Source organism: Xiphophorus couchianus, chromosome 14 (assembly GCF_001444195.1).
Source record: "Xiphophorus couchianus chromosome 14, X_couchianus-1.0, whole genome shotgun sequence".
NCBI lineage: Eukaryota > Metazoa > Chordata > Actinopteri > Cyprinodontiformes > Poeciliidae > Xiphophorus > Xiphophorus couchianus.
The window spans coordinates 36,260-62,757 of NC_040241.1; the positions used below are offsets into that span (position 1 = coordinate 36,260).

At 36.5% G+C, this 26,498-nt stretch overlaps 1 protein-coding gene and 1 long non-coding RNA gene across 3 annotated transcripts in view; one reads left to right on the forward strand and one right to left on the reverse strand.

Annotated features, from left to right (window-relative positions):
- Positions 1-14,735, reverse strand: part of slc1a1 (solute carrier family 1 member 1) — a 38,518-nt gene extending 23,783 nt beyond the window's left edge. For both annotated transcript variants that reach the window (XM_028038308.1, XM_028038306.1), the window contains exon 1: positions 14,477-14,735. In XM_028038308.1, coding sequence (XP_027894109.1) covers positions 14,477-14,570 — 94 coding nt within the window. In that variant the 5' untranslated portion in view covers positions 14,571-14,735. The remainder of the gene's footprint in view (positions 1-14,476) is intronic.
- Positions 23-5,868, forward strand: LOC114157388 (uncharacterized). Its single transcript, XR_003598144.1, has 3 exons — positions 23-4,533; positions 5,516-5,665; positions 5,758-5,868. It is a non-coding gene; the product is annotated as an uncharacterized LOC114157388 (long non-coding RNA).
- Positions 14,736-26,498: the final 11,763 nt, after the last annotated feature.

The following is a 26,498-nucleotide window of genomic DNA, read 5'->3' on the forward strand; positions in this document are numbered from 1 at the left end:
AGATCGATAATTTCTCAGTTTTTCTGACAGCTCATGTTCACCTGAAAAAGACTGCAATGTTTTAATAAAAAAACACATTTATTCACCTATGCCAAGTGTGTCAAATTCCAATCCTGTTTCACTTTCTGTTTCCATTTACTAAGCTTGTTCTACAGAGACCTGGTAATGACCCTACTATACGAGCCTGTTCTGTTGAAGCAGAGATGCATTTAAAAGCTGAAGAACACTAGCCTCTGAGAACTGTACCAACAATATGACCACATTTTAAGGTTGTCTGTCCGGTAGACTCAGTTCAATTGGGGCCCAAAATTGCAACAGGTGTTACATTTCATGCTGCTGCGGTTCACTTTCACACTGCACTGTCAAATGAGCCAAAAGTTTTGAAAAACCTGTTTCACCTCCTCGTCTGTATTGGCGCTGCTCTAAGAGTCACTGAATTGACATGAAAATCTTTGAAGACACTAAACAAAACTTCTTACTTTTGTTAGGAAAATGCAAACAAAAATGGAGTGGCGTCATATTTCAGTGGTTGTAGGATTTCTCTTTAGCTGAAAACCACAAGCTCCTGCTAGCAATAGATTAGAATGCCCCCTGTGCTGTTATCTGGTTACTATTTCTGGAGTGGTCTCTGGTCTGTTTGGCATTCACATATTCACACCAGAGTTTACTTCAAATGAACAAGACCTAGGTTCGTAGGCGGAGTTTGGTTTTTTAATCCAAATCAGAGTTCAGTTTTGCAATCACACTTCCCCAAAAGAACCAGACTTTCTAGGCAAACAAACTGGAGTTTGATTAAAGCAGACCAAATAGGGTTGGTGCGTGAATGTACCTGAAGAAACCCAGTTCATTCTCGTGATATACAGCAATTAACACTATCCAAATGTGACCTTTTAGGTATCTGGGAATAAAAAAAATACAAAATACAATCTTTTTTCTTGACACAATTAGTAGCATAATATGAATTATTCACATTTGTGCATCAAAACATATGCCTATACTCTTAATGGCCTTCAGGGACTGTACTTAAATTATGCTTTTCTAGATGCACTGGCGATGTAAAGTGCTTTTAAGAGTCAAAGTCACCTTTCAGCACACACATTATTACAACAATAGAGTAGAATGCTAGTCCATTCTAGCATTCTAGAATTCTAGAATGCCGGACTAGAATTCTAGTCCAGCATTTTAGACTAGACTAGAATGGATTGACAACTTGAGCTTCAGTATCTCAGTCAGTGAGACTAGCAGACAACTGCTCATTGTGGCCACAGCAACCATGAGTGATTTTTACTGAACTCGAAGTAATAATGAAAAGGGTATAAATAAGCTGCGATCAACAACCATAAAAGACATAAAGAAAATGTATGATATTGGATAAATGATTTTTAAACAGAAAATTGGAAATGGTAAAGATATTTTATTTAATTATTGTATATTTATTTGTCTATCTGATTGTGGCCATTCAACTTCTCATTGTGATTATGTACCAGTTCTGTTGCTTAGCTACATGTTTGATTAATTTCTCTCCGTATCCAGGATCCTTTCAAGTCTGTCAGCAGTATTCTTTCATGCTAAGCTACTGTATCCATTTGTGTCTGTCCAACACTTAACTGGATTTTCAATGAATGGAGTCAATCATGTTGCACAATAGACAGTTCTTAGAAATGCTAAACAGCATATTTTGGTCATATTTTCCTGTGAAGTAACTGTATTACTGATCAAACTTTATTTATAGAGCATGTTTCCAACAACACGGTGTAATGCAAAGTGCTTTAAAGAGGTTAAGAACAACTTTAGAAAGAAATAACAGGACCAGAAAGATTAACTTTAGATGGCAAATTTTTCAGAATATTACAAATATGACATTTCTTCCAAGTTGGTGTTTTTCATTGCAGCACCTGACTGCAGGCCTGTTCTGATTTTGACTACTTTGCATTATACATGTTGGATCCCTGTGATTTTAACAACCCTGATTACTGTGTAATTATGTCCACTATAATGATTTACTCTAACACCTTTACAACATAACAGTTTCCCCCACCCCCGGCCCAGTCAGGATGACTTCAAACATTAACTATGAGTGGGGTGGATTTTGAAACAACTTTGACCTGAAAAACATATTTGTGTTTACGTTCACAGTTTCTGGGAAAGACATTTCTGATTACGGCTTCAGACGCATTTAAAATGAAGCCGAGGATCAAAATGCTGCTGAACCAATCTGTGCACGGTGTGCTTTCAATGGTTTAGTAAATGAAACAGCCTGGGAGAAATGTCTTGGGTATGAAAAATCAAGGTTAAATAGTAGCAGTGGATCACAAAGTGTATCTCTGCTGTATAAGATCTACAGAAGATTATAATGATCTCACCAGGAATCTTCCCATTTCACAACAACTCATATACAGCATACTGCTCTTAGAATGATCATGAAGCTAACTTCCATCAGACTTGGTGTTAAAAACAATCTGTCCACAGCTAAGCCCAAAACTATTCATTCCCCAAGCAGATTCAGATTTAAAGTCTTCTTTTAGTTTTGCCAACTTGCTTTATTCTGACTGAAGGTAATGTTAATGGTTTAGAGTGGATGTAGCCAAAGTCTTGACTTGAAGCTGATTGAGAATCTGTGGAGAGAGCTAAAGATTAGGGTGATGGTAAAGAGGTGCTCTTGCCTAAATGACTGAGCTCATCACCAGAGATAAATAATCAGAATAGCAGAGAAAACATGCAAAACATGCCTTTGGGAATTTTTGGGGAGGACACACAAAAATGACAGAATGTTCAGAACAATGCTCACAGGAACCTTAAGAGAGAGTGTAAACGTGAAAACATCTCCACTGTTCTTTGTACACTCCACCAGCTTCCCATTGCTATTATGATCATTTACAAAATTTCCCTGCTCTCTTTTCATTGTCCACATGGTAAAGTACCCTCTTACTTAAAAGATCAATACCCCTCATGCATTCTCTGCTCCTCTTCATATTCCCAGGATTTGCACCCTCCCTCTGCCTCCTCAACTCCACCGACCGTACTACAGACTATGTCCTTGTATAGTGCCTTATCAAGTCAAGAGGACTGATACTGATACATTGTTTTATTATCTTTTTTAGAGATGCCTGTCTCATTTCTTATCAGAAACAGGATAAAAAAATCTAAAATAGAAATCTAGCAGTGGGGATAATTGTGATCTTAACTGTGAATAACAGTCTAATATGTTGGTGGTTTAACAGTTTACGAAATCTTGTTCTCATATCACAATGTGATATTTTTGACTAAGGATGCTTTAACAAGATAGAAAACAATTTTGTCTTAGCCCCACACAAATTAACATCTAGGTAAATTTTATCTGAGTTTTTAAAAGCTGTTAACAGCATTTATTATTGTAGCTTAGAATAATAATTACTCATAAATTCCCAACAGAATCCCAGTTACAAAAATCTGACCAAACCTTTAAGTGGGGTACACCAAAAAATCGACCCTGATTTCCTTAATTTTGGGAGATCAGCGATCATTTACAAGTGAAATCGATTTTATCCACTGATCTTGACATGACATCTGTTATGAAATGGTGCTGCATAAACTAAATTGAATTAAATCTGATCTTCCTTCACAAAGGTCTGAAAATCAGCGACTGTCGCTTTCTGTTCTGCTAGGAGAGAAGCTGACTGACAGACCCACGCACCAGCTCACGTCTGCATGTAGGCAGTTAATCATTGTCCCACTGTTGCTAACTTTGTCACTATATTTATCAACTTTTCAAACAAAAAAATGGTATTGGCCAAAATTGGAATCAGTAGGTCAGGCTTTTTAAAGATCTGTAATCACCCAAAAAACTCTGATCAGTGCACCCTTACTTTTAAGAGGGAGTTCAGGTTCACATTTTGACAACAGAAAGAAAAGAGAGAACTCGTGTTTGAATTTAGAACACTGATCATTTATTAACCTTCACATACATTCCATGGAAGCACTTAAATTGCCATAACATTTCATATCGTTTTCTTTCTATGAAAGTTCAAGCCCTACCTATAGACACATGCTACACTGTTAAAAGTCATACTCTCAATTAGTTATCATAACGTTTTTCTATAAGTTACTTCCAATTAACATAATGAGTTATGTAATTTCAACTTAATTTCCTGAGTTATCGGCATTTCAACTCGAGGATGTGAGTCAGTTCAGTGAAACATAAATTTAAATGTGTGAACATAACTTGACAATCTGAGTTTTAAAAAGGTAACCGGATCTTATAAAAACTGATCACCACTGGCAATATTAATGCGAGATACAAATAGTGCCGGAAATTCGCTCTTTATCTGATAAGGGACTAAATATGATGTAAGATTTAGTCAGACTTTATAAAGTTATCCATCCAAGTTAGAATTGCATATTAAATGAAGAAGAGGAACATCACCTGACCAGATTAAGGACGTCGAAAGCAAAGTCGCGGATGAATACCAATTTTTCCAAGACCTCTGTCCCAAAGGCGTTCAAATTCGGCGGGACATTTTTTTGAAATGCGAAGCGAGCTGGAGTCATAGTAAGGTAAGCTTCATTTGTCGTTTTTTTTGATAATGCCATCCATTTTTAGAATATGTTAAGAGCTAAAAGTTCGTGTCTCTGTTACATGTTTAAACACAGGACATAAAACAACAGCTTGCTAATTGTCGAGGGCAGGAGTTAGTCAATGCAGACAAGCCTAGCTAAACGCAGTATGCTACTCGGTTGCGCTTATAGAACTTTTCTTAAGAGAAAATACAAGCAGCTACCACGATTTTTGTATTGTACACGCCCTCAGAAACACATATGTGGCGCTTGGTCAAAGTTTTGCATTGACGTGCTGACTGCAGGTGAGTTAGCGGCTTCGGGAAAGGCTGTGCGTCAGTAATTAGTCGTGTTTCTTGTCAGTAATTAGCCGTGTCCTTTGTTTCATGTGTTGGTGCGCACCTGTGTCCCGTTTCTGGTTGCCGGTGACAAATGCAATTTCACTGTTAAAGAGAGGAAACTACCTCCAGCGGCAATTGCAGATTAAACTGTATTCTGAATTTTACAGTAATTATTTATCAAGCGTTTGTCTTTGCTCAGTCTGGGCGTGTGCCCAAGAGTATAGCATATCAGGGAGTTGCGGTGGCTTCCAGATAGTCAGGACCCCACTGTAGGTCCTGAAAAATCTTTTTTAAATTTTATTACATTTTAAAGATGACTACTAATTTACTTTAGTTGTTACTAAAGAGTGTGCTTAGGTCACCTTAAAATGAATTAAACTAGCATGATGAATTCTGTTCTTGTTCATTTGACCCAATATCGAGGTATATCATTTAAAATAAATTGGGGACAGTCTATGTTACTGTTATTGTGCGGGTTAAATTCTGAAAACTTTGGAACCTCTAGTTTGGACAATGAAGTTGGTGAAGATAACAATTTAGACAAGTTATTTTAACTAAGTGGCAAAACTGGCCAAGTATGTATTAATACTTTTTTTTTTTAAAATACCATAATCTGAAATGTATGGGTTTTTTTTGTGCAGGTGGTCCATTATTTAAAGTTTGGCAAAAACTGTGGATGAAGTGGAGCTGTCAGTGGCCTGGATCTGAGACTGCTGGAGGTCTACAAAGCAGCAACCAAATCTGGAAAGAAGCAGCCACTCAAAGACATTTTGGACTGCCTTGCAAAAGATGTGAGCAGAACTGAAGATGGCTAGAAAACTAGGCATAATTTGTTATTTTTGTTAAAATATATTCGTCTTACTGCATGTCTCATCTCTTGCAGGACACGAATGAAAGGAGAAGGGCTGCTGCTCTGCTTGGTTTGCCACGCTACATATCTGGGGAAGATCCATCAACTGTCATCAGGATGTGTGACTAAGACATGTTATTACAAAGACTATTTACATATTGACCTATTTCTCTTTCTTGATATAATTTCTTAATCTTTTTGTAGTATTTGTGTTTGCAAAAATTTATTTTTAGTCCTTAAGAGACATTACTTCCTGTTTACTACAGTCATGCATAACATCAAATTCTGATGTAATTACTTCGTCTGTCCTGATTGATTTTGCTCAAAGCCAGTTGATGGAAACATGCCTGATTTGCATTTTCTTTCATTTCTTTTGACATTTGAAGAATTTGATGATTTAAAAAATGCATTAAATGGAAACATTTCTAGTGTCCTACATTTTTAGAATAATTTCAGCGCTTCACAATGGTGGTTTTAAATCTGCCATACAATGTGCTCATGTGCATGAAAATACAAGTTCTGTGGATGAAAAAAGTTTGTCAAAAAGGAGGACTACCTGATGACAAAGTAAAGTGCTGAAAATATGTTGAATATGCACACATAAACTGGCTTTTTTTCAGGTGGGACTTATTTTCAATGTCTAATGCTTCTTGATGTTGGCCTCATCCACAACAGTGGCCTGTTTCATTGCCATTATGCTCTATGCTTTGTCAAACTGGGAGTGTGTGTCAGGGTATTCTCTGACTAAACAGAAGTGCATCATACAACCCCACAAGTGTCAAAACATGCGGATTGTTAAACTTCACAATAGCACAAAACCTTGCAGTTTAAAAATAACTGAGTATTTGCATTCTTTACTTGCACATAGGCCTGTCGCGATAAACGATAAATCGATTAATCATAAGATAAATTAAAACTATCGACGTCATTTCAATTATCGGCATTATCGTCTCTTCCGTCCTTTTTCTTTTTCTGTTGATGACACCGAATGAAAAAAAGGCTCAACTCCGGTGCTCTCCACTGACCCTCCCTTCCTCATTTTCTTAGTGTAAAGCCCAGCGCACAAGACACGATCTTAGAGCTGTCGGCCGATTGTCTGCCCATTTTCAAAACCTGACAGACCACACATTAGCCGACAGAAATCCTAGGTATAACGGTTCGATCGGTTCGATCCTGCCCTGTAGTGTCCAACAATGGGCACAAAATAATGGCTGCAAGTCCAGTGAACTAATTTTAAAACCAGGCATTAATCAATGCTTTACTACAATCTACCTGCAATGCATGTGGCTAGTGTCAGCGTAAAGTCCTGACTGAATGAAAATCATTAGAACCTATTTATGTCACGTTAACGAAGAACAGCTGAAAAGTTACCGGGTTTATCAACTGCGGTAGCAATTTCGCTCCAACTCCTCCTCTTGTCATTTCTATATTCTTTGCATGTTGAATAAACATTAATGTTGTTTCCACGTCGGCTGGACTTCGGGTTGCACCGTGTCAGCTGTTTGGGATTCCCCGACGTAATTTCCCCTCAGAAAGCGCGGAGGAGAATCCGCGCTTTCTGATTGGCTGCCTGTCACATTCAACAAACTGCATTAAGCTCCCAGTGGGGAAAATCCCTGATTTGGATCGGAGCGGCAACAACGATCTACCATAACACACCACATAATCTTAGAAAGACCAACGTTTTAAGATTGTTGTATGGGGAAAAATAGGAGCAAAAAATCATGTAGTGTGAATTATTGCATCAGGTAGTCGATGTGCCCATCTTCTCTATTTAAATCTAATTATTACTGAAGGGCAACATAATATACAGACTTCATAATCTGCACTCTTTTGGTTGAATGCAGTATTTATTTCCACTTTGGCTTTATGTTGTTTAGTTTTTATCAAGTACATTTTTTGTTAATGGAGACTGAGAATCCATTTTGTTTTTGGTTGTTTTGTTTATTTTGTTTATCAGTTCCAGTGTTAAATATTCTTTTGAAAATAAAGTGTATTTATCTTTGGCAGGAAATCACATGCATTATTACGTCATTTCCATTACATCAGTGTAAAAAGGTCTTCAGACAATATTATTGTTTATCGCAATAATTTTTTGAGACAATTAATCGCTCAGCAAAATTTGCTATCGTGACAGGCCTACTTGCACACAAATGTCATTATTTCTTTTCTATTTTTAAGGCTCGTGCTGATATTCTGGATGATGCCATAAAGGGGATGCAGGTTGGTCTCCTGATTGCCTGTGAAGGTAGTGAACTAGGGGCCATCCCACACGAGGTCTTCGACGTGGCAGTTGTGGTGGAGGAGACCATTGTGCTTCACAACATTAAAGATGACACTTGGCTTTGCTATGCTTATGGGTGTCATCTACTGTATCAATCTCAAGTATCCAAATGACATGAAGTATTCGTTTGAGTTTCTTCAGAGAGTGGTGATGAAGATCAGACTAGACCAGGCCTCAGCTCGAGTACATGGTTTGAGAAACAAAATCTTGAGGTACAAACTGTAACATATGTTTACAGTTTTGTTTTCTTAAATAAGAGTTCCTGTAAGAATTTGTTCAGTTTGTTCTATGCACTAAATGTTAATACTAATGGTTATGCACTAAAACATTTAGCATTGTGCTGAATTTGTGGAAAAACCTCTCAGGGTTTTTGTGAGTTTGTTAAAACACTGATTGTTTTGCACTTTTTGGACTGTTTTTGAGAGAGCTAGCTAGTTGTATTGACTTTGCACTGCCACTGTTCAACGTGGTTAGAATGTTTTTTAAAATAATGGTCTGATTTAAATGGAGGACTGAAACTCACCAATAAAATACACTTAAAATGCACCAATTAAATAAATAAGAAAACTTCACCTCATATCTTATAATTTACCTTGATATTTTTCCAGCTTAGTTCCTACAAACAATATTTTTGTAGCACATAATTTAATATATATGTGTGTTTGCCCTTTACTTGTAGATGCATTCATGTCTTAAGTCAGTGTGTGTGTGTGTCCCCTTCCCTCAAGTCTTTTTAATTGTTATTTTTACATATCTCTGTCTTGTATTATGCCTCATTTTGCAAATAGGTTGTACTGTCTTTCTTGGGTCAGCTCCTTCACTATTGGTCAACAGACAAGAAGGAGCAGAATCCATGTGTAGATCTGTTGACCAATAGTTGAACTTACCCAAGAAGGACAACCCCTCTTAAGGTGGTCCCCACAGCCAGCTGACTTTAGAAAAATGTCACTGCCCACCTTATTTGCATAATAAAGCAGAAATGCATAAGGTAAAGTAAAAACATGAGACATGTAAAAGCAGCTTATGGAAAAAAAGTTTTGGGGGGGGGAAAGGGATAAAAATAAACATTTAAGAGTCATAAATGAATCTACAAAGGGTAAAAACAAAATTTTTACAATAAAACATTAGGTAAAGTTCTTAATTGGTGCCTCTTAAGTGCATTTATTTGAGATTTATATAAAAAATATATATTTCTGTTATTTGTCAAAAAATTAATTTCTGTTTTTGTCAGTTGTCAAGAAAATCCGAGCTCATCCCACTTCCCCATGCTGGAGATTTTAGTTTAACAGTAATAATAAATAAAGTTATCTTTAAAATGAATCACTCAAGTGACATCAAGGCCCAACATTAGACTTAAGTGTCAATAAAATAAATCTAGTTGTGTGTGTTGTTTTTGTCTCATGCAAACTTTGCTTTAATTCTACTTTTTTCTATCTAATCATAAGAAATCATAGTCAGTCAGAGAGAGTCATTAAACAGGAAAAGCAGGTTTCCTGGAAAAAGAGGAAGTTTCCAGCCTGCAGATTTATAAAAATAGCTGAGACTATTTCTTAGTTTAAAGCATGAAAGTTTTAAAGAATGAAATCTAAACATTATTAGTAATTGGATAAGATTCAAAGTAAAATACTTATATTAATATTGGTTTACTTGTAATAATACTTACACTTACATTTGTGAGAACACTTACAAGAAAAACAAGTAACTGTAACTTTGGTATTAAATAATTAGAATCATGGATTATTCTTGGTTTCTTTTCAGAAAAACATCTGTAATAACTCACATTAAGATTATAATAAATATAATTAATAAGTTATAGTTATAAAATTATAAATGAATGATAAATCAGAGAAGCTAAAGAAAATAAATGTGATATAAATGTGATTTTGACATTGAACTTGAAATGGTGTAAAAGGTTATAAAACTGCAATTAAACATCACTGATATGTTGGAGGTAGATGGTAGGTGAAAGGTGACAGGAAGGGAAAAAGGGGAACTAACAGGAGAGCAGAGATGATCAGCACCTTATATGGAAACAGGAGGTTGAGCAACCCTGAGACATTGGCACAGACATCATGACATGATGTCTCTTAAGACAGTGACGGATATGAGATCATCTGTCTAAGCAGACAGATAAACCCTATATAAGGTGGGTGCAAAAGAGGAACCTTTCGTTGGATCCTCCGGGCAGCTTCGAGCCAAGAGATGGACAAAGAACTCTGCAGCTGAAGAAGAGCCGGGGCCACGGAGCCGAAGACTGTCCTGCTCATGGAGACCAACCCGTCAGCCCTGCAACCTGTGGCTTCGAATCGCACTTCTCTCATCGGCTGGGTTCAGACCCCAAAGACAAAGATGAAGACAAAGGCAAAGACAAAGAAGAAGAACTGGTGCCTTTTTTCCTGCCAGCACCAAGTCCTGTGTGACCTTACCATCCATGCGGAGAAGAAGTTCATCGGACCTACAGAGATCCCTGCCTTCGTCGATCAACTTCCTCCTCCTGCTGCCGCACCTTCTTCGTCGTCGTGCCAGGTCTGGGGTTCGAGGCGCCAAACTCCGTCCGTCTCGCTCTAAGGTTCCTTTTTTAGTTCTCAGTGTCAGCAGTAGGGAAAGATAGACTAGATGATTGATTTTACTTATTTGATTATTTCTGCTACTGAATTAAGCTGTACTGACCCTTGCAAAAAGGCCTTACTAATAAAATATTTAGCATAAAGAAAATCTAAAGATGTTGTGGACATTCAGTTAATGAGTCACCTTAAAGTTCTTTGATGGTTGTAAAATAGCTGTGATGTTTGATTCTGGAGAGGAAGAGGTGGAAAATGTTTTTAGGTTGCTGGTAGCCCATATTTAAAACATCATACTTGGGACTCGCCCGAGTTACTAAAACCTACCTGGTTCAATAACAAATGCAAGTTGTAAAATAGAGAACGAGCGACCGTTAACAGGTGTGCTCTGTGAAACTAGTTGGCTGTAGGTTGCTCAGTCTGGCTAATTCACAGGGGGAAGAAGGGTGGGACACCTGGATGTAGGCCGTCAGATAACCAGGCGAATCGTTTCTCGAAACCAGCTTAAACAGAGTTTACTTCAGTTCTGGACAGGGTAAATCCCAGCAGATTTAGGAAACTCAACGGACCCGTTAGACGGAGAGCTGGTAGCACATCTCCCCTCTCAAAAGAGGAAGTACGAGAGTGAGAGAGTAGAGACAGAAAGGAGGGGGGGGGTGTTGCGCAACAACACAGTTTTGGTCCTTCAATAAATGTCAACACTTCTGATTGTCTTGAACAAATGTTTTCTTTTACGCTTGATTTAAGGCTCGTCTCTTTTTTTGATAGAGAAAGATAAAAATAAATGTATAATATTTGAAATGGAACCGCATTTTGTGTAATTATTTTTAGGAAACTGGTAAACTTGGCATTATTAGTGGAGAAGGTGAGCAATATTTGGAAATGTTAGTTTACTTAAATTGCAATTTGAAGTTCAGTAGCTGCCTTAAACTCTTGAGTTAAATTAACTCAGAAAGGGAATTGGTATGAATACAGTTAGTCAGTTTAACTTTAAAATGAGAGTTGAAAGTATATATAATTGCTTGCTACTTTAACAAAATAAAACAAGTTTTTTTGAATGGTTATTGTAACTTTGCAAGTTATTTAAACTCGGAGTATGAAGTTCATACAACTAGTATTCATTAGTTAGACAAATGGTATAACTTAATTATTTGAGTTCAAATAGAATATGATTGTAAATTTACTTGACAAGAGTACTCAATTTTTTGAGAATGAATAATGTTCTATAGTTAGTCATTTCAACTTATGGTATCATATTTAATCAATGAATTATCAGCAATTGGTCTAGTTTTCTAGCTTGCCATCCTAAGTTGGAAAAAAACATTATTTCAAGTTGTGTTAACTTGTGTTTTTAAGGCAGCTGTTGAACTCAAGTTTTTAAGTTTAACCACCCTAATTATTTTTAACTCATATATGAGTTAGACATGTTATTATAAAATACCTGAGCTGAAACATCAAAAAGCCAAAAAGTTATTCCAACTGTCAGTTATAAAGTAGCTGCTGCTCATACCATTTCAAGTCCACCTAGTCAGCTAATTCAGCAAACAGTCAGTTTAAAAGAAGACACTGATTAACCAAACATAGCTTCATTTTTTAACCGTTTCATGTCAATCTAAATAAGTTAAAGCAAAAGTTTAAATATCAGAAATTAACAATGATATCTAAATCTGGTCTTTCACCATCTACATCCAGGCTAGTTCAGAGTACAAGAGAGCTTTAATGCATTTCAGCTTTTTTTAAATCAGAGAAAATAAGCCCAGAAAGCCAAGAGTTCAATGATTTAAATTAGCCTGGTATTTAATCAGACTGTTTTAATGCTGTATGACTGTTAAAATGAATAGAAAACGGGTCCCTATCTAAATATAGGTGTAGTATTTTAAAAGAGAGTATTTATTTAGCAGTTGCTCTAATGCACTGGCAGTGGAGCTAATTTTTTCTTAAAGTGCTTTAAGACTTTTGTTGTCTTTGAAAACGTTAAGAGCACTTAAGAGTCCCGTAAGCCAATTTTTCCAGGTAAGTTCTAAAGCATTCATTTATTTGTCTGTTGTGTAAACTTTCTCCTGAATAAAGTTTGACATCTGTCTGGAAGTTTTGATTTAATTGACTACTAAGAATTTTTCAAGTGTTTATATTGATGCTCTTATTTTTGAAGTGGGTGGAGACTCTTGCAGCAGTTCCTCTCCTCACATTCTCTCCCTTTTCCCCCATACAATTGATCTCAAACAGGAAACATAGAGGAGCATGTACAGTATTGAACAAGACAAATGTAACGCATTATAGCACATGTAAATTACAATGTTGAAATTAAATTTGGGTTCTGTAGTTTTTCAAGGGTAGATGTAATTTGAATTTAAGTTAAAATTAGCTTCTGCTATATAGTTGGTGTGCTTTAACCAAAATATTCATACCCTTCTTTATACTCAGTGGAAAAAATCTTTATTGGCATCACAGCAAGCAAAGTCTTCTTGTAATTACTTGTTTCCACAGGTTTTATAGTGGTTTATTTTGTGGTGACAAAATTCAAATTCAAAAATATTTTATTAATCCCAAAAGGAAATTAATTGTTTTTGTAACTCATTAATTCTTCAAAGAGTGTAGACCGTAAATGCTGTTGGTAGGAAAGATCTCTTGCAGCAGTCTGTATTACAGTAAATCTGAAGAAGCATTTGACTGAAGGCACTCTGTTTTCCCAAGACAGTTTTGTGAAGAGCATGGTCAGGGTTGTCTATAATTTTCTTGCTTTTATGAAGAATCCTTCTTTGCATCATCATCTGCAGAGGTTCCACAATCGTCCCCAGAACAGAACCAGAACAGAACCAGCCTTCTTCATCAGGCTGTTAAGCCCTTTGAGGTCCCTGGTTCTGATGCTGCTGCCCTAACAGATGATGGCAGAAGAGATGAAGCTCTCAACAACAGACTGATAGAAGATCTGCAGTATCTTGCTGCAAACCTTGAAGGATCTTAGCTTCCTCAAGAAGTACAGTCTGCTCTATTCCTTCACTTCAGTTCAGTCTGGAAATTCATTCCAGACTGAACTGAAGCTTCACTGTTGTGTCTCCAGTACAGTCTGTTGCCCAGATGAACACAGAGGTATTTATTTCCATTAGAAGAAACATCACTTTAAATCTAAATCTATTTAAACCTTTTTGTCTGAACTGCATTTCCACATGTACACAAAGGTCTTGGGTCAAGACCGTGTGTACACACACACACCATTCACGGTTCATAGATTTGGTGAAAACATGAATGAATCTACAATAATGAATTCGATTTTCTCTGACTTATGCAGGCACTAAGTATTTCAGATGAGGAAACATGAGGTACACGGCCACTAATATGAAGCTGTCCCTCAGCTGTTCAAATCCCAATCACAAGATGCTTTGTGTTGGACTGTCACATAAAATCTAAATAAAATACACATGAGAAGTTCCAGAGGTATGAATACTATATAACATTGTATGGATGAGGGATGCTTTTTTCTGCCAGTCTGATAAATCTAACTAAGTATTGCTGAGATTTGTAATTACAAAAAAAGGACAAAAAATTGCCTTTAGCTGGTGACATTTATGGAGAGCATCCTTGACTGAAGCTCTGCATCATGAGCAATGCGTCCTATGAAAGACAGACAAAGCTAAAATATTCAGCCAAAAACATCCACAGTAGATGTTCTGTTAAGAGACCCTCCATAGCCCACCAACCGCTCTCACCTCAGTCTGGTCACGTTTGACTGAGGCTCATCAAGACACAGGAGAGGCTGTCTCCTCCAGCACCAAACCTGTGGCTGTCTGCCCAGCATGGAGCTACAACAGCTCTGGAGCTGGGTTAGACACATCTCACACACTGAGGACGGTTAGCGGAAATAATGCGTCAGAGTGTGACACACTGACATACAGAACCGTTCACCTACCGATCAGCACCGACAGAACTGTCGCAATAAGCAGCCAGTTCCTCCTCAGTAAGCCTTTCACGTTCGCTGCACGTCGCTCCTTGCTGCCAATCATCTCCACAATTCTCCCAGATTTCGTCCAAAATTAAGGAAGGAAATAATGTCAAGAAGAAGGAATGACTCCTGTGGAGACGCAGACTACTCCTGCAGGCTGGCGATCAACAGCACAGACTGCAGAAGAAGAGGAAAAGGAGGAGGGTAGTGAAGGAGCAGTGTTGCTACAGCAGAGGAGGCGGCGGTCTGCTGATGGCGCTGTGAAGGAGGAGACTTGCCCCTCCCCCACTCAAGGTGCTTCTGCCTTTCCCACATTTATCAGGTTACTCACTTCTGGTCACATAAATATGGACCGGTCCAGAAGCGGCTAGATTTAACTTAACATGGATGAGGTTTTGGTTTGTTGCAGCACACTGGCAGATTTCAACCCATTCTCACTCCCAACTCGTCATATATTGACGCATCGGACGGTCCGTCCTCGTCACATATTGACGCGCAGGGTACCCCTTTCGCGTCAATATGTGACGTGAGGGGTTTTACCCTATGCCTTACCGTAATTTTTGCCCTAAACCTAACCAAATCGTCGGGTTTTGAAGGTTCGGCAGCGGTTTCTAGAACCCTTCTCGTCAATAATCCACGTAAAACATGTGACCTACCCAAATCGTCAACATGTGACGCTGAAGGACACTGCCCAAGTCGTCAACTTTTTTTTTTTTTAAACTTTATTTATTGTAATAAACAACAATACAATTGTACTGTGAACAAATCTCAGGAAGATAACAATAATTTACCAGGGGGAGCATAAAATAAAGCAAGAAGATAAGAAAACGACAATAAATATAAATATGTATACAGGAAATAGCACAAATTGTGATACGTGTGCCAGATGTCACAGTGCATTAATATAAAAGATAATCCAAAATTCCAAGTTGATTACAAGCCCGTATTGTTGATTCTGCTTTTTGATTAGTGGAGGACTGAATTGTTGATAAATAATGTTTAAGTTCGATCAAAAAAACTAAAAAATTTGTTTTTTTCTTCAAAAATTTGCATTTATGTAGGTGAAATTTAGCCTTAATAATTAGTAAATTGATAAGGAGACTCTTTACACTCATTCCTCCATTTTGTTGAAATCCAAATAAGACATTTTCCCAATATAAGTGAAAGCCTGCTGAAATTTTGGAATCAACAAAGTTACAAAAATGTTGCCAAAATATTTTAGAATGAGGGCACAACCAGAACAAATGAGTGACCGATTCTGGGCAAACAACACAGAAGGAACAGTTCACATCAATGTTAGAATTGAATTTCTTTAAATAGACTTTAACGGGGTAGATTCGGTGAATGAGTTTAAAAGAAACTTCCTTTATCTTGTTAGAGAGAAGAAAGAGATTAGGGAGCAGCCAGATAAATTTCCAAGACACAGTAATATGAAAGCGATTCCAATAATGAACGACCACAGGAGTAGATGTCACGTCCTTCAGAAACAGGGATCTGATTGACTTATTATTGTTACAAGGAAAAGGATTCAAACAAATTTTGCCAACAGGAGAATTTATGGGAGATAAAATGGGAGATTGATCAAGGATTCTCGGCTTCTGCCGAAATAACATACAGATCTTTGTAGAAACGGCACCAAAAACTTTGGCATATTCTCCAGGAGAGACAGGAAAACTGAACTTACAGAGAAATTCTTCATAAGTCAACAACAGGCCATCATTGTTGAACAATTGGTCAACCAAAACAATGTTATTATTAAACCAAGAATCAAAAAATATAGTTTTCCTCTTATATAGAATGTCCTTATTATTCCAAATAAAGTATCGGTGAGGAGAGAAGTTATGCTTGTAGATGAGTAACCATGATAAAAGAGCCTGCCGATGAAAATTAGAGAGTTTAATTGGTAGTTTCGTTATATCAAAATTACAAATTAGAAAGAACTTTAGACCACCAAATTTGGAAAAAATATGAAAGGGTATAATATTCCAGAAAGACGCTGGAGAATTAAAAAAATTACGGATCCAATTTATTTTAAAAGTATTATTTAAGATAGAGAAAGATAAGCAGTTAAGTCCTCCGTTTTCATATGAATTCATTAGAGTAGATTTTTTAATATAGTGAGTCTTATTTTTCCATATGAAGTTGAATAGCAGTTTGTCAATTTCCTTCTCATTTTTATTGTCCATGTCTAATGACTGTGCAGCATAAATTAGTCTGGAGAGGCCTTCAGCCTTTGTAAGCAGAATACGGCCACGCAAAGAAAGATCTCTAACTAACCATTGATTAAGTCTTTTTTTAGTCTTTTGAATTAGCGGGTCGAAGTTTAGGGAGCTTCTTTTTATTTGATCCTTCGAGATGTTTATACCTAAATAAATAACCTCATACCTAACTGGTATAGCTTCAATTGAGGCTATAGAACAGTCCTTAATGGCCATTATCTCACATTTTTTAAGGTTAAGAGAAAGACCTGAAGCTTTGGAGAAAGTACCAATCTCCTTAATAGCTAAAGAGATTTGGCTCTGGTCTTTTAAATATAAAGTAGTGTCATCTGCCAGTTGTGTTAAAGTAACCACTCTATCAGCAACAGTGATTCCTTTTAAAGGACCAGTTTTAATATGATCGGCCAGAAGTTGAGCCACTAAAAAGAACAAATATGGGGAGACGGGACAGCCTTGTCTGATTCCTCTGCAGAGGTTGAATCTAGGAGAGGAGCCGTTTCTTAATTTGATGGAGCTGTTGCTGTTTTGATATAAGGTTTTAACAACAGAAGTAAAGAATTTCCCAAACCCAAATTTATTTAGACTCTGAAAAATAAACTCATGTTCGACCGTATCAAAAGCTTTATAAAAGTCTAGAAATAATATAAAACCATTATCACAAACAAGATCAGGATATTCTAAAATATCCAAAACAAACCTTATATTATTTGTGATATGCCTATTTTTCATAAAACCGGATTGAGTTTCATCGATAATTGAATGAAGGACAGATTTTAATCTTTTAGCTACAACTAAGGCAAAAATTTTGTAATCATTGTTAAGAAGACAAATGGGACGCCAATTATCTAGAAGTAAAGGGTCTTTTCTTGGTTTTGGTATCAGAGTGGTTAAACCCTGAGTAAGGGTTGTAGGGAGCGAACCGTTTTCTATCCTTTCATTAAAAACTTGCAAAAGAAAGGGAGCGAGGTCGAACAAAAAGTGTTTGTAAAACTCAGCACTCAGGCCATCAATTCCAGGGGATTTGTTCATTTTGAGATGTGAGATGGCGTCCACAATCTCTTGTAAAGAGATTGACTCTTCACAGCATTCTCGTTCACTATTAGAAATTTGATTAACTGATAAATTGGTCAACAGGGCATCAGCTGAGGCCTGACAGAAGTTGGAGAGATAAAGAGTTTCATAAAAGGAACTGCAATATCTAGCTATATCATCAAGGTTATCTGTAACAACATTGTTAATCTTTAGACTGTTAATATAATTAGTGGTTGAATTATGTTTTTCTCGATTAAAAAAATAATGCCCAAGTCGTCAACTATTGAAGCGAAGGGAGTACCCTTCGCGTCAATATGTGACGCATGGTCAGAAATTGGGAGTGAGAATGTGTTGCAGATTTCTGTTCTCAGTCGAGCTAAATAAAACTCTTTAAAGCCACAAATGTTTCATGACCTTTTGAAAAAAGACCATTTTAAAGATTTAATAAATATCTACTAACAAGCTCCAAAACAATTCAAAACACAGGACCTGACAAAAAAACTCTCTTAGCTTCTTGTAAAATGTGAAGTCCTTTTGAAGTTGTGCAACAAAACAATAAGAGATCTGTTCCATCATCGCTATCATTTAAGCATTTATCAATGTAAAAAATGCTTAAAAAATGATTATTGGGAAAATGATTTCACTTTTTGTAAAACATTAGACAGCTGAAGTAGAATTTATATTAATATAGATCAGCTTATTGAAAAAAATAGCATCAGCATTATCTGTAGGTTTTATGACAATATTCAGGAACTCGTGCTAGGGATCTCCATTGATCGGGTTCAGACTTGGTCAGTTTGTTCATAAGGCATGGCCGATACAAAGTTATCAAAAAAATGTACTTTTTATGCATGCGGAAGGGGCGTGGCCAGGCCTCAAAGTTCGTCTACTCGCCATGAAACACAAAACTGTTATCTACACATACACTCACAGAGGCAACAAGCTTTCAGTGATTGATAATCATTGGATACCCTACAACACCCAATAGAGCTTTGGAACGTGACGTCACTGCTCTAGGTGTAGGGATATGAGCGCCATCTTGTGAGGCCATAACCTCTTGTGAGGTTATATACATAACCGAGAAAACGACTGTCCCACAGATATTTTGAATTTTTGAATCTAAGTTACTTAAAATTATTTAGCAATGGTTTGAACTTGCTGCATTATTGGATGTAATGTCTGATGACACGACCGAAACGGTAAAAAGATGGAAAACGGACTTTAGTTTCACTGTTTTTCTGCCTGTAAACAACGTGAGGAGGCTAAGCTATCGGAGCTAACAAAAAGGAGACGAATATCCCGGGTATCAGTGGTGAGACGTCCTGATATTACGTTCTCCAACATCCCAAGATACCTACAAGTTTGCTCCAGAAATGTCCATTCTGGTGAGTGTCTAAATTCGCTTTGTTGGTGTTGTGTCATAATGTTTTGCTATGATTTTGTCTGGGTGTACTCATGTTCAGTTACAGTTGAGTTCATTTAAGTGGGTCAACCTTGTTTAGGTCGGGCTTATATTTTTATGTAGCATAGTCCGAGTTTTGTCAGTGGACATCGAGGTTATTCCATTATTGTGAAGTAAACTATTTTTCTAGTGTTATCAAATTTACAGTATTAATACTGACGTGTGTTCTCAGTTTGTCATCTTCAAGGCAAACTGATGTATGAAATGGATTAGATCAATCCAAACTGAATCTGGGTCACTGCGAGGAAAACGCCACAACATTGGACCGACATGCATGTCAATTAAAGAGGCGATACAGCAAAACCATGGTGGATCAACAAGTTACAGAGACTGTGTTTCATTATTTACCCCAGAAGAGGTAAATAATGAAAACACAGCAGCGGAGGCTGTAGAAGAGGAGCAAGTTGGAGAGGCTGAGGAGGAAACCCCATGGAGCTCAGTAAGGCTGCACACTCTGAAGAGGAACATGAACTATTTGTGTTGAAATATGTGTTCAGATGGAAGTGGCTGTTTTCTGTCATTTAATAATTGAATGTGGTAAAAATTCATGAAACGTTTGATTCAAGCACTTCATGTTGCATGTAAACAGGTGATGAAATGAATCACATTTTAAGTAAAAATTTAATATTTAAAAGATTTCAGGTAATAAACATACATGTAATGAAAGATTCTATTTTTAAACTAGAAAATTTCGGAAGAAATTTAGCCGGGGCCTGCCAAGGCGCGCCCGTCGGGTTTGGGCCCGGTGTTGACACGCTACAAATTGGCATCGATGCTAAAGAACGCCGCAACGTAATCAATGGCATGTGGAGAACCACAAGAACGTTAAGTAAGGCGGACGTGCACCATTCAGTATGATTTAAAATTTTGTCAAGGCTTTTATTTTGGAAGTTTTGTTAAACTTCATTTCAAAGGGCCAAACTAATCCCATGCGTAATAGTCATTGGGTTAAATCAGTTATATAATGCTCAACAGAGCAATTATCTGATTTAAAAATATTCAAGGGTTTTATTTTGAAATTTGCAGTATGCTTCATTTCAGAGGGCCAAACTATTCCATTGTGTAACAGTGCTTTGGATAAAAAAGTCACATAAAGCCAAAAAGCGCAATTACCTGATGTAAAAATATTCAAGGCTTTTATTTTGAAATTATTATTATGCTCCATTTTAAAGTTCCGAACGAATCCCATGTGTAACAGTGCTTTGGATGAAAAAGTCATATACGGCCAAAAAGAGCAATTACCTGATGTAAAAATATGCAAGGCTTTTATTTTGAAATTATTATTATGCTCCATTTTAAAGTTCCGAACTAATCCCATGTGTAACAGTGCTTTGGATGAAAAAGTCATATAAAGCCAAAAACAGCAATTACCTGATGTAAAAATATTCAAGGCTTTTATTTTGAAATTTTCAGTATGCTTAATTTTAAAGTTCCAAACTAATCCCATGTGTAACAGTGCTTTGGATGAAAAAGTCAAATAAAGCCAGAAAGAGCAATTACGTCATGTAAAAATATTCAGGGCTTTTATTTTGAAATTATTATTATGCTTAATTTTAAAGTTCCAAACTAATCCCATGTGTAACAGTTACTGAGTTACACATGTATATAACTCAGTAACTGAGTTATATATAACTGAGCTGTATATAACTGCATATATATCAGTTATATACAGCCCATAGCAGCAATTAGTTCTAAAGGCCAGTTCAGTCAACCTCTGTTTCAACTGAGGGTTCCACTATAGTTAGAACTACAGTGATGCGTATTTGTAGTCCTAACCACCAGCCAATAGCCTCTTGAGTTCTGTTGCTATGTTAAATAAGTTTCACACCAAGGTGTGAACTGTTAGTGAAAGAGTCTGAGAGCCTCAGAAAATCCTGTCGCATGACTTTGCTCTGAAGCACCGTGACAGAAAACCGTACGGTCTAGATAAATTTCGAAAACATTTTACCGGAGCAGACAGGCGTATCAATGTGAGGACCGATTTTGATACCAATCGTGCGATATTTGTGGGCGTGATGGCGATTTCAAAAATGATTTGGGTTGAAAAAGTTGTCTTGATCTCTCACTCTAATCAGCGAGAGACGCACTCTAACTTTAGGAAAAATGAGAAACATTGGGTCGCTTAGAGGCAAATTGTGGACAAACCGTAACTGGTATCAACGAGCCGTCTTCACTTTCGAAGAGATCACAGACGTATCTACAAAATGAAATTTCAATGGCATTTCTAGGTGAATTTGTGACGACACAGAAAATCCTCAAAAATAGGGTATTTCCAGGAATTTTCCCATTGACTTATAATGGGGTTTTTTTCGTAGTTTTTTTGCGAATTATGTCGCCACGTTAAGCCCAAATCCCACCAAAAGTAATAGCTCCAATGGCGTGAATTTGCTGCACGTTTTGATACCTCATTTGTAGGTGTGCACCCAGCGGTATGAGCCGCATTAACGGTTACGGAAGAAAAATAAAGAACTAGAAAATTTCGGAAGAAATTTAGCCGGGGCCTGCCGAGGCGCGCCCGTCGGGTTCGGGCCCGCGTCGTCACGCCACAAATCGGCGTCGACGCTAAAGAACGCCGCGACGTAATCAGTGGCACGCGGAGAACCGCAAGAACGTTAAGCGAGGCGGACGCGCACCTTTCGGTACGATTTAAAATGTTGTCAAGGCTTTTATTTTGGAAGTTTTGTTAAACTTCATTTCAAAGGGCCAAACTAATCCCATGCGTAATAGTCCTTGGGTTAAAATAGTTACATAATGCTGAAAACACAAGTAGCTGATGTAAAAATATTCAAGGCTTTTATTTTGAAATTTTCAGTATGCTTCATTTCAAAGGGCCAAACTAATACCACGTGTAACAGTGCTTTGGATGAAAAAGTCAAATAAAGCCAAAAAGAGCAAATACATGATGTAAAAATATTCAAGGCTTTTATTTTGAAATTTTCAGTATGCTTCATTTTAAAGTTCTGAACTAATACCACGTGTAAGAGTGCTTTGGATGAAAAAGTCAAATAAAGCCAAAAAGAGCAATTACGTCATGTAAAAATATGCAAGGCTTTTATTTTGAAATTTTCAGTATGCTTCATTTTAAAGTTCTGAACTAATACCACGTGTAAGAGTGCTTTGGATGAAAAAGCCAAATAAAGCCAAAAAGAGCAATTACGTCATGTAAAAATATTCAAGGCTTTTATTTTGAAATTTTCAGTATGCTTTATTTCAAAGGGCCAAACTAATACCATGTGTAACAGTGCTTTAGATGAAAAAGTCAAATGAAGCCAAAAAGAGCAATTACATGATGTAAAAATATTCAAGGCTTTTATTTTGAAATTTTCAGTATGCTTCATTTTAAAGTTCTGAACTAATACCACGTGTAACAGTGCTGTGGATGAAAAAGTCAAATAAAGCCAAAAAGAGCAATTACATGATGTAAAAATATTCAAGGCTTTTATTTTGAAATTTTCAGTATGCTTCATTTCAAAGGGACAAACTAATACCACGTGTAACAGTGCTTTGGATGAAAAAGTCAAATAAAGCCAAAAAGAGCAATTACATGATGTAAAAATATTCAAGGCTTTTATTTTGAAATTTTCAGTATGCTTCATTTCAAAGGGACAAACTAATACCACGTGTAACAGTGCTTTGGATGAAAAAATCAAATAAAGCCAAAAAGAGCAATTACATGATGTAAAAATATTCAAGGCTTTTATTTTGAAATTTTCAGTATGCTTCATTTCAAAGGGCCAACCTAATCCCATGAATAACAGTCATTGGATAAAATCAGTTATATAATGCTCAAAACACAAGTAGTTGATGTAAAAATATTCAAGGCTTTTATTTTGGAATTTTTGTTAAACTTCATTTCAAAGGGCCAAACTAATCCCATGCGTAATAGTCCTTGGGTTAAAATAGTTATATAATGCTCAAAACGCAAGTAGCTGATGTAAAAATATTCAAGGCTTTTATTTTGAAATTTTCAGTATGCTTCATTTTAAAGTTCTGAACTAATACCACGTGTAAGAGTGCTTTGGATGAAAAAGTCAAATAAAGCCAAAAAGAGCAATTACGTCATGTAAAAATATGCAAGGCTTTTATTTTGAAATTTTCAGTATGCTTCATTTCAAAGGGCCAAACTAATACCATGTGTAACAGTGCTTTGGATGAAAAAGTCAAATAAAGCCAAAAAGAGCAATTACATGATGTAAAAATATTCAAGGCTTTTATTTTGAAATTTTCAGTATGCTTCATTTCAAAGGGCCAACCTAATCCCATGAATAACAGTCATTGGATAAAATCAGTTATATAATGCTCAAAACACAAGTAGTTGATGTAAAAATATTCAAGGCTTTCATATTTGAATTTTTGTTAAACTTCATTTCAAAGGGCCAACCTAATCCCATGTGTAATAGTCATTGGGTTAAAATAGTTATATAATGCGCAAAACACAAGTAGTTGATGTAAAAATATTCAAGGCTTTTATTTTGAAATGTTAAGCTTCATTTCAAAGGGCCAAACTAATCCCATGTGTAATAGTCATTGGATAAAATCAGTTATATAATGCTCAAAACACAAGTAGTTGATGTAAAAATATTCAAGGCTTTTATTTTGGAATTTTTGTTAAACTTCATTTCAAAGGGCCAAACTAATCCCATGTGTAATAGTCATTGGGTTAAAATAGTTATATAATGCGCAAAACACAAGTAGTTGATGTAAAAATATTCAAGGCTTTTATTTTGAAATGTTAAGCTTCATTTCAAAGGGCCAAACTAATCCCATGTGTAATAGTCATTGGGTTAAATCAGTTATACAATGCTGAAAACGCAAGTAGTTGATGTAAAAATATTAAAGGCTTTTATTTTGGAATTTTTGTTAAACTTCATTTCAAAGGGCCAACCTAATCCCATGAATAACAGTCATTGGATAAAATCAGTTATATAATGCTCAAAACAAAAGTAGTTGATGTAAAAATATTCAAGGCTTTTATTATGGAATTTTTGTTAAACGTCATTTCAAAGGGCCAACCTAATCCCATGAATAACAGTCATTGGATAAAATCAGTTATTTAATGCTCAAAACACAAGTAGTTGATGTAAAAATATTCAAGGCTTTTAATTTGAAATGTTTGTTAAACTTCATTTCAAAGGGCCAAACTAATCCCATGTGTAACAGTTACTGAGTTAAATCAGTTATATACAGCCCATAGCAGCAATTAGTTCTAAAGGCCAGTTCAGTCCTGATCTGTTTCAACTGAGGATAGATAGAACTACAACGATGCGTATTTATAGTCCTAACCACCAGCCAATAGCCTCTTGAGTTCCATTGCTATGGTAAATAATGGTCTCAGCAGGTGTGAGCTCTGAGCTCTGAGCTCTGAAACACACAAATGTGTGTTTGAGCAAACACGTTTTACTGAAAAACAGCATTGGAAACAAATCCTTCCTGCTCGGGAACCGTAATACATATTCGAAAAGCGTTTGGAGCGTATGAGAGGCCTATGGGTCTTCTGCGATAGTCCCGAGATTCATATCTGTACCTCACTCAGAGCATTTATAGCGATGAGAGAAAGAAATGTTGTGCCCAGATCTGAACCGAGGTCGGCACTCACTCTAATTTGAGGAAAAATGAGAAACTTTGGGTCGCTTAGAGGCAAATTGTGGACAAACCGTAACTGGTATCGACGAGCCGTCTTCACTTTCGAAGAGATCACAGACGTATCTACAAAATGAAATTTCAATGGCATTTCTAGGTGAATTTGTGACGACACAGAAAATCCTCAAAAATAGGGTATTTCTAGGATTTTTCCCATTGACTTATAATGGGATTTTTTTCGTAGTTTTTTGCGAATTATGTCGCCACGTTAAGCCCAAATCCCACCAAAAGTAATAGCTCCAATGGCGTGAATTTTCTGCACGTTTTGATACCTCATTTGTAGGTGTGCACCCAGCGGTATGAGCCGCATTAACGGTTACGGATGAAAAATAAAGAATAAAGAGACGCTTCTCTCCTACAATAGTAATAGGTTCCTGCCATTGCTTTGCATGGCAGGCCCCAACTAGAAAATTTCGGAAGAAATTTAGCCGGGGCCTGCCGAGGCGCGCCCGTCGGGTTTGGGCCCAGCGTTGTCACGCTACAAATTGGCGTCGACGCTAAAGAACGCCGCAACGTAATCAGTGGCATGCGGAGAATCACAAGAACGTTAAGTGAGGCGGACGCGCACCATTCAGTATGATTTTAAATTTTCTCAAGGCTTTTATTTTGGAAGTTTTGTTAAACATCATTTGAAAGAGCCAAACTAATCCCATGCGTAATAGTCATTGGGTTAAAATAGTTATATAATGCGCAAAACACAAGTAGTTGATGTAAAAATATTCAAGGCTTTTATTTTGGAATTTTTGTTAAACTTCATTTGAAAGGGCCAAACTAATCCCATGCGTAATAGTCATTGGGTTAAAATAGTTATATAATGCGCAAAACACAAGTAGTTGATGTAAAAATATTCAAGGCTTTTATTTTGAAATGTTAAGCTTCATTTCAAAGGGCCAAACTAATCCCATGTGTAATAGTCATTGGGTTAAATCAGTTATACAATGCTGAAAACGGAAGTTTTTGATGTAAAAATATTAAAGGCTTTTAATTTGAAATGTTTGTTAAATTTCATTTCAAAGGGCCAAACTAATCCCATGTGTAATAGTCATTGGGTTAAATCAGTTATATAATGCTGAAAACGCAAGTAGTTGATGTAAAAATATTAAAGGCTTTTAATTTGAAATGTTTGTTAAACTTCATTTCAAAGGGCCAAACTAATCCCCTGCGTAATAGTCATTGGGTTAAAATAGTTATATAATGCGCAAAACACAAGTAGTTGATGTAAAAATATTAAAGGCTTTTATTTTGAAATGTTAAGCTTCATTTCAAAGGGCCAAACTAATCCCATGTATAACAGTCATTGGGTTAAATCAGTTATATAATGCTGAAAACGCAAGTAGTTGATGTAAAAATATTCAAGGCTTTTATTTTGGAATTTTTGTTAAACTTCATTTCAAAGGGCCAAACTAATCCCATGAATAACAGTCATTGGGTTAAATCAGTTATATAATGCTCAAAACACAAGTAGTTGATGTAAAAATATTCAAGGCTTTTATTTTGGAATTTTTGTTAAACTTCATTTCAAAGGGCCAAACTAATCCCATGTATAACAGTCATTGGGTTAAATCAGTTATATAATGCTCAACAGAGCAAATATCTGATTTAAAAATATTCAAGGCTTTTATTTTGAAATTATTAT